Consider the following 9,202-nt stretch of genomic DNA (forward strand, 5'->3'; position numbering starts at 1 on the left):
AAAAAAAATCAAGGGCAAACCAAAACATTCATCTTCCCAATTCATTCTTTGCACATTTGACAATGTTTTATATCTAGTAAATATTTCTATTCCACTTCCATGGAGGAAATTGTCATAGGGCCTTAATTAAGTCAAACTACCATGACTTAACTGACTAGGGAACAGTATATTTGCAGAGATTTGCAAGCCAGAAGTATCTATAGTAAGTTTCATACATAACATTAGTTACAGCCTATTGCATAATACAGAAATAATCCTTCAACTTCAATAGATCCTTCAACTAAAGGGTCAAATATATGATTAATATATTAATTCTCCTATCCTTAAACTTATCTTCCTCTAGTGTTTAAACAAATCAGTGTTTCACAAGGTGTGCAGGTTCAGCCACCTGGATACCTACAGTGCACAAGACGCACTGACATTAGGGCTGGAACTGCAGCAGTCACTCCAGCAGGCCCCGGGCAGGTTTCAGCCGGGAACACAGCGGACTTACCGCATTGCTCGAACACCAGCTAATCACAGTCACCGAACTCGCACGGATCTATTTCCCCAGTGCCTGAGGACCTTGTCCATTTGATTCCGTTCGGGACGAGATACCCGACAGATTGAAAGCCTGACAGATTGCAAATTGCTCGGGGCAGCGGGATCTCGCAGTCCCCCGGAGCGGCAGCAAGGGACGCTGGTCTCGGGCTCGCCCCGGGACCGCTCCCCGCGGGACGGGCGCTGCCCCCCGCGCAGCGGCGGGAACGCGACGGAGGGACAGCGGCGGGTCCGGCATCCCCGGGCCGAGCGGCGCCGCTTCTCCGGGAGACAGGAGGCTGCAGCCGGGACGGCGCAGCGCGGCCCTGCGGGCCCGTTCCCCTGCCCTTCCCCAATGGCAGGGCAGAGGCCCCCGCCGGGATGGAGGGGAGTGAAGGCGTGGAAGCCGCGGCTCCCCTCAGGCCGCGGGGGCGCCGCCTGCCCCCGGTGCCGCCCCGATCGCCGCGCTGTGCTCACCAGGAAGCGGGTGGAGCTGGTGCCCTGATCGATGGCTCCCACCAGCGGCCCCAGCGACGCGGCCATGGGGCCCCCTCAGCGCCGGCTCCGCTCCCGTAACGGCCGCGCCGGCAGCTCGCGGCCGGCGGCGCGTGGCTGCCGGGGTGAAGCCGGCGGGGGGGGGGCGGGGCGGGGGGCGCTGCCTCGCGCATTGTCAGGCCGCAGCCAATCAGAGCCCGGGGCGCGGCGGGGGCGGAGCGCCGGGGGCGGGGCCCGGATCGCGGAGGGGCGCGAGAGGGGCGTGTCACGTGACGAGCGGCGCGCGGCACGCCCCCTTCCTCGCCGCGGCCCAGAGCCCCTGAGGCGGGGGCGCGCGGGCGGCCCGCGGCGGGCGGGCGGGAGCGCGCAGGGCGCCCTGAGGGCGGCCCCGGTCGCTCCGGGAGAGCGGCGGGATCCCTTCGCGGGTCGCTTGTGCCTGGAGGCGGCGTTCCACGGAGCGAAACGTGTCTCGCTCGTTATCGGGGAGAGGGGAAAGAAACCCCACGCTCTCTGAGGCGGGACCCCGCTGGGGAGGTGCCAAGCCTGGGTATCCCTGGAAGCAGAGCGAATGCTGCCGAGGAACAGTGCAAGGCTGAGCGATGAGGGATGACCGAGATATGGTCTACGTATTTATGATACATCTCCAAGATATGTTCTACGTATTTATGATACATCTCCAAAGCGGCTTCTTTTGTCTTTTAAAGCTTTACCCTGTGACATGCTGAGATGTTCACTGGCTTTAAAAAAATGGAATCTCTGTCTTCCTTCCTTACTGCTTGTTGGTAACCTGTGGTTCCAGAAAAACCGCTGGTGTTGTAAGAGCCGGGATGGAATTGCAAAAGGCAACAATGCTGACTGAAGGGCCTGAAAAGTTACCAGTGACACACGGCGCCAGTAAACCAGCCCTCACAGACACCATTAAAAGATTTGCCTTTGCCATTACTCCACGTTACCAGTAGCTGTCCAGACTTGGGCTGTTTTGCTGCAATTGCTCCGTGATAAGCAAAATCTGATTGCTGCCACTTGGGAGAGCTTTGTGAGATACCTTACCCAGCTCTTTCATTTATTTGTTTGATAGTGCTTCAGCTGGCATCGAGGAACCTTGGATGGTGCGTGAACAGCACTTACTGCTCATGTGTAATGGCAGGGGATTTCATTGCAGCCCTTAACTACAACATCTGAAATAAGACAAATACAGTCTTGTGGTAAGATCCACATCCAAATTTTCAAGACTTACTGTAAAGTAGCACGTGGACTGCTTGCCAAATATTATCAAAGATTTTCTGTTATTATCAAATCTTATCACCAAGGCTGGTATTATTTTTTTTCTTGGAACCTAGCTATAATTTAGAATCATCTTGCTCAAGAGTATGCTGCAACCCTTGGAGAAAGATCCACAGAGTTTGTCCTCGAAGGTCATAATGATCCCTCCTGGCTTTGCCAAAGATCCCCCCTCTCTATTTCCCTCACTTGTCACAGGGAGCTTCTACTCTAAAGCCATGGCCACAAACTGATGTTCATTAGGAAAACTTATCCAAGGCTACAGCTTCTCCATGTAGATTAGGAATTCAAAGAATTAATCCCATGGGATTTTAGTTAAAGCTGAATTAATTAGTATAATTCCTAGGAAAACTGTGGGGTTTGTGTTATTTCTTTTTTCTCTTTTAAAAGCTGCAGTATTCTCTGTTCTGAGTGTATTTTAACTCAAGATAGGATGTGACAATTTTCAGCAAAGGTTGAGGCTTCTATAGATCCAAGAAGGGAGGAAGCAATATTGTGACAGACATTTATGTAAAACATGAAATAGCACTGCACTGTTAAGGATTAATGAGTTACTGAAATTCTCTAGGAGTTTCCTTAGGTGTTCTTTAGCAATGCCTGTGAATGTTTATAGACGAGGAACAGGAGGGATGACAGCAATAACCTGTAATATTTCCTTAACCCTCAACAGACATGTAAGACAGGCAGAAGGGGGAAATAATTTAGTCCAAAACTAGAAAATATTGACTCAGGGAGAACAGTTTATTCTTCCTAGCTCATTCAACAGTGTGCTCTCACTTCCTTCACATTCCTATTCACTGTTTGACTAGAACATTTTTTTTTTTTCTTCTTGTAGTATTTATTATGCAATACTATTTGCAGAGTGGGGATAGAGGGTGCTATTCCAGGGAAGCCTGCAGGGGAAGGAAGGGTGGAGCTCTGGCCGTACTTTTACAGTAAGATGGTGTGAGGCCACGCTCGCCTGAGACACTTTTACAGGAATTAACTTCCTTTAAAGGAAGGAGCATGGATATTCATGTGGACTCATTTCTTCTGCTTCTGGCTCAGATCTCACCGAGGGAAGTCTACACAATGCAGATCAAGTTGTTTGCTGTTCTGTTCTCAAGCTGAAAAACTTACAAATGGAAAAAAAAAAATAAAGCTGTAGTGCTAGGTGAGACCCTTGCATATATTATTCTTGACAGAAGGAGAAAATAAAGCTGTAGTGCTAATTGAGACCCTTGCATATATTATTCTTGACAGAAGGAGTGATTTTGGAGTTTAGATATACTTGCTATAAGAATTTCCAGCCTGGTAGAAATAATGGAGGATCTCATTGATTTTGGAGGACTTAATTATAAGAAAGTTGAATTCAGTTCCTCAAAATGTAACATTTATAAAGTTGGTGATTGTTGTCAACTGCCCACACAATGCAGATTCCTGTAAATACTGTTCTTGTTCCACATGTAGCTTTTTGACCTTTTGTTCTGTAAACTGAACTCAAATGGAAGGTTTTTCCATCTTTGAATACAGCCCCACTGTTTTTTTTTTTTAAATATATTTTTAAGTTAGTGGACACATTGGAATACATTAATTAAGGACATGAATATTTGTGGTGCATTTTTCAGAGCCAACATAATTTAGTTCCTAAAGAATTAGTTTCAATAGTACATAAACCCAATTGTTTGCTTTTGGTTTGGGTTTTTTTTAGTTTCAGTTTAGTTTTTGTCTTTAATCTCAGCAGAGTGAAGGGAAGTTGGCAATTACATTCTGCTCTTCTTGGCTGATTCTTCTTTACTGACCTCAAGCTAAGGACAAAATGTGACTGTGTCAGGCTACTCCAAGCATGTGATACAGTGTGAGTTAAAGAGTGGATGCCAGAGGTCCATGTCTTTCCCTTCCCTCTTAGTGACAGAGAGGGTCGGCTGTCAAATGCTGCACTTCCTTACAGATGCCGGATCCTTGGGCTCCCCCAGGAGGGACAGAAGGCACGTATTTGGAGCTGGGCTGGAACAGGTGTAGTTGTAAAGTGCCCAGGGCACCAGGGTAACGAGTCACGCTGCCACTTGCACCCTTTTGCCTACTGGGAAGATGAGTGGTATGTGTGAGGGTGCCTGTGCCTGCACAAGTGGATAAACTCCGTTGCTCTGGTGCAGGCAGCCAGCGCAAACAGATTGTGACCTTGGCTGCCTGTGCCCTCACATTTCTATAGATCATCTGCAGCACCCTTTGTGTGCAGGAAACCTTTCCATAGATCCTGAGGAGGGCAGGATTGCAGTGACTCATTCTGTGTTCTGTCTCCTACATTTGTTTTGGCACATGCCAAACAGTACCCTGTCCCATGACAGTACCCTGTCACCATTTGGCAATAACCATTTTATTGTGAAGCTGTGACTGCAGTGATGCAATGAATGTTTTGCAGGATATGTTTTACTTCTGACCTGGTATTAGACAATAGTTTTCCCTGAATGACATTTTATATTTAGAATCACTCTCACAGTATTCAAACCCCATGTAATCATTGTTACAGTTGCTGTCTTTCTGATGGACAATAAAATAAATAAATAATAAAAATAAATTCACATTTTGAAGACAGTCCTTTGAAAAGCAATTGTTAAGCCAGTAAGTCTTTACAAGAGTCATAGAATTGCACAATGGCTTAGATTGGAAGGGATGTCAAAGATCATCCTCAAAAATTATCAAAAATAATTCCCCTGCCAATGACCAGGGACACCTTTCACTAGACCAAGTTGCTCAAAGCCCTGTTATTCAAATCAAAATGAGGAAATCAGAAAAAACACCCTACAAGAAGTAGTGGTATAGATAAGTAGTTTGTATAGATAAATGTTTTTGGGAATTAAAATGAATAATTCAGAGAATATTAATATTCATTAGTGGTATAGTAGCTACTCCATGCTTCAAAATCCTTAACTGAGATACTTGGTCTTCTAGATTCCATAAAAAATTATGGCAACTTACTGCAAAATTTACTCTTGAAACTATACACTACATTGAAGGGACATATTAAAAATGAGTTAGCTTTCTATTGTTTTCATAACAATTGTATTTTGCTAGCCTTTTTTTTTAATCAAATGAGCTAATCTAATTAGTGCTCCATAAGATGATGATAGGGCCAATTCTCATAGGCTCATTCTGTACTTTAGCCTTAAGTTAGCAGAGGCAAGGCAATTGCTGGTCATAAAGGACATCTTTTCACATCTTTTTTTTTTTTTTTTTTTTTGCATTGCACAGTGGATATTTCCAAAAATAGGCTTTTGTGAAACTGCTGCATATGATAATAGGATTAGAAAAAAGGTAAATTGCTCTTAATACTGATATTTGATAGTTTTGCGTCTACATCCTAGTTGGAAGTTGAAAATTTAGTGATACCAGGTTCTGGTTTTCATGTGTGGTGAAGATATTAAAACCAAGTAGCAGCAGTGGAGCTACATGAAGACCCAGAGACTGTTGCTACAATGGGCACTAATTCTGTTAATCCTCCATAAACCTGAGTTCTTACATCATGCAGAAGAATTAAAACAAAGGAATAGAATATAAAGTTAGAATATAAAGTTTCAAGTGGGAGATGCCATATGTCTATAGGGAGTACAGAAGGACAGTTTTTATTAAAGCATACTGTCAAATATATGTTCTACTAAGGAAAATATATACTTAGTAAAGAAAATATATCCTATCTTTTTTGGTTTTCTGTTTCAGTTTGGTGATGGCATGCTGAATTACTGTGCAACACCCTCAGATAGGAATTGAGAATTCAGTACCAATTATTATAAAGTGATCTAGTCATTTACTCTAGCTAATTAGATGCCCTCAGGAACTGTACATTTGTCTATGAACATCAAAGGGTTTTTATGTATTATCTCTATGAAAGCTCTTGTGAAAATGTAATACCTATGGCATTTTTACAGATATGGAGGTGGGCCTGGAGCAGCTAAATTACAGGCCAATGGTCACGTAGGAAGTGCTTAGCAGAGCAGAGGTAAAGGACAGCTTTCTCTGAGGTCCAAAGGCATTGCTTTCCTTGGCCGCTGCCTTTCTCAGGAATCAGTAACTGCATTCCTGTTACCCTCAGAGAGGACAGGACTGAATAAACTGGTAATAACTGGCAGAGGCAGGATTCCACAGGGTAAGTACGTCTAGCCTCACACAGATTCTAAAGGATGATGTTTTTATCACTACCATCCTGATCCTGGCCATGCAGTTTCTGCTTGCTGTGCAAGGGGTCTGTTTTTTATTGGATCCTTTCTTGAGTTCTCTGAGTTCATTAATATGGCAGAAAACATATGCAGACAAAATAAAAGCGGATTGTTCTCTGCCAAGAAGCTGAATTGACTCACTTGCTGTAATGAGTGCCAGAGCTGGTGGAAAAGCAGAGCTTACCACAGCAAGGAGCATGGGAAAGGTTAAGAAGAAGTAAGAGATGATGTGGAGGAGACTGGGGACAGCATGAAATATTCAGCAGCTGCAACCTCTTAGATTGCCTCAGCTGCTGACAGACCTTCAGCCTCCATATAATCAAATCAAATGTTAGCCATCTATTAGGAAATTCTGGAGATGTTAATGGCTGCATTATTATCATGAAGACTAGACTGTACTGTCTGCTTTTGAGAACAACTTTAATAGATTGATATTTTCAATTTTACATCACAAAACAAGTGCATCTCATAAAACTGATGGGTGAGCTCAGCTACATTGAGGTCTTCTGGAGATTCTTTATAATCCACTTACACCAGAAGGCAAAATGGTGTTAGTTACCTGCAGATGGAGTTCTGGGGGACTCATAGGAAATGTACAGCCGCTAAGAGAGATGTGTTTCCTTGGCCCTAGGAAGAGAAAACCTAGGGGACATCTTACTGCTGCCTATAACTTTACCTAGTGGAAAGTATAGAGGAGATGGATCTCTTGGAATATCAGTGAGCATCTTGTTGTATGTAAATCACCCACTTTTTGTATGCTTTTGTTATTAATGCTTTACCCTTCATTTTCTTATCTCATTGCTGTTCCCAGTAAATCTAAATCTGTAATGTCTGCCTTTTGTCTCTCTTGCTGGAGTGGGGGAGGGAAGTGTCTTGTGGTTTTCTTTACAGTGGGAATACTAAATTGAGGAATAGTATTCCTAACCCATGACAGCTGGAAAATACACCTCACCAACGACACTGAAATGAACACCAGTCTTGCTGAGCTTCATAAAAGATACCTTGCTGTGTTTTATTGAGAATTGAATTGCATTTGAAATTAATCTGGGAGATATTGCATATATTTCTTTCCGTGGTTGCCAAAGCAGAACCGCAAAACTGTGCTCATGGAGAAAGAAAGAAACAGCCCTGCTCTGGAAAGAAGAAATTCTCAGATGTAATCCACTAAAATAAACTCCCAGTAAAACATAGAGAGGAAGAGAACTAAGCTATCAATGAAACTGCCCGGGAGAAAAAGGCTCTTTAGTACTTGAGGATAACTGAGTTTGTGAGGTAAACTCAAAAGTATCCTGGGGAAAGTATGAGAAAGCCGTGCCATATCTAGTAGATATCATTAAGGCAAAAAGCCCTGTCACCCAAAGAGAAAGTGGATATGTGGACTGATCTTCAAAGACTGAATTTGACATTGTGATGATTTATTGTTTGCTTTCTGAGCATCTGCTGAGACCACATATTTTAAGCAATACTTAGGAAAGCAGATCTAAAGAATGCACTTTCCTGGTGCACTGGTGGAGGAGCACGACACACAAAAAGAAGACGCTTTTCTGAAGCAGTGAGCAGTTCAGCTCTTCTTGCTGCAGTCCTGCAAGGTGAGGATGAACTGCTGACCATATTGCCCTGATCCAGCACAGACACCAGGCCTGTGTCAGTCCTGGAAACCCAGGGCAATGCTGAGGTTAACACCTGCCTCTGTCACACCCAGCTGGTTTACAGCCAAACTTGCTGGGCAGGATGCTGGAGCAGAGGTGAAGATAAGGGCTGTCTTTCCCTGGGATGACCATAAGGTTACACTTAGGAGGGAGCATTGCAGGCAAGCTGAGTGGTCATGTTTGCATTCTTGATTCTAAAGCACAGACACTTATGCAGCAGGAGGTATTTCTTACAGGCTTATATTTGCAGATGGCTCCACCTCTTCTATCATTTATGGCTATTTCAAGAGTTTATTGTGGAGTTCTATACATGGTCAAATTATGTTGAATTTACATACTGTCTGAATGGTTTCCCAACAGCAGGTTCCTGTTTTTCTTTAAGGTATCTCAAAACATAGTTTCCTGCCCGGGTTTCCTGAGGTGAGTTCCTGATAACTGTGGCACAGGGCCTTTGACATTTCAATCTACCTATCAGTGGTTTGATAACAGAATGTGTGTCAATCTTTGTATTGCAGCTCCTTGTTATCAACTTCTAATTGCAGTAATGCTCTGGGTCCATTATCAGAAGAGTTTACTCATAGTATTTGGTTCTTTCCAGGTTACAGTGCTCTTCTACAGGAACAGAAGCTTCTTAGGGAGAGAGTTAGAGCTGGGGTGGAAACTGTTCCAGCTGCCTTATTTCTGACTCATCTCTGTGAGTACATTAACTTCTAGAAGCTGCATTGATTCTGCTGTGCAGTTTAATAAGATTCTAATGAATACAAAAGAATGATTTGTCCATATATAATCCTGATTGAGGATATTAGGACAAAATATAATAGGGACATAGATAAAATAATAAGGCTACACATTCAAGTGAAGAATGTCAGTGTAGCACTGTAAAATTCATCTATTTATTGCAGAAGTAGAAAAATTACCTTTCTAACAATGTAAGTTTCCTGTTATTCCAAGATAAATTTATATCTGGCTGTTCATTCTGTATGAAATTATATTTTTTTTGTATAATAATACAAAGACATGAAATTACTAACTTTAGCCTCTTTTATACATTTGTTTCTACAGAGA

The 9,202-nt window shown here is 43.5% G+C and overlaps 1 protein-coding gene across 6 annotated transcripts in view; it reads right to left on the reverse strand.

Moving 5' to 3' along the window:
• Positions 1–1,140, reverse strand: part of GK (glycerol kinase) — a 62,792-nt gene extending 61,652 nt beyond the window's left edge. For all 6 annotated transcript variants that reach the window (XM_053971937.1, XM_053971938.1, XM_053971939.1 and 3 more), the window contains exon 1: positions 997–1,140. In XM_053971937.1, the coding sequence (XP_053827912.1) occupies positions 997–1,062 (66 nt within the window). In that variant the 5' untranslated portion in view covers positions 1,063–1,140. The remainder of the gene's footprint in view (positions 1–996) is intronic.
• Positions 1,141–9,202: the final 8,062 nt, after the last annotated feature.

The sequence above is a fragment of the Vidua macroura genome, chromosome 2 (assembly GCF_024509145.1).
Source record: "Vidua macroura isolate BioBank_ID:100142 chromosome 2, ASM2450914v1, whole genome shotgun sequence".
In the NCBI taxonomy this organism is placed as follows: Eukaryota; Metazoa; Chordata; class Aves; order Passeriformes; family Viduidae; genus Vidua; species Vidua macroura.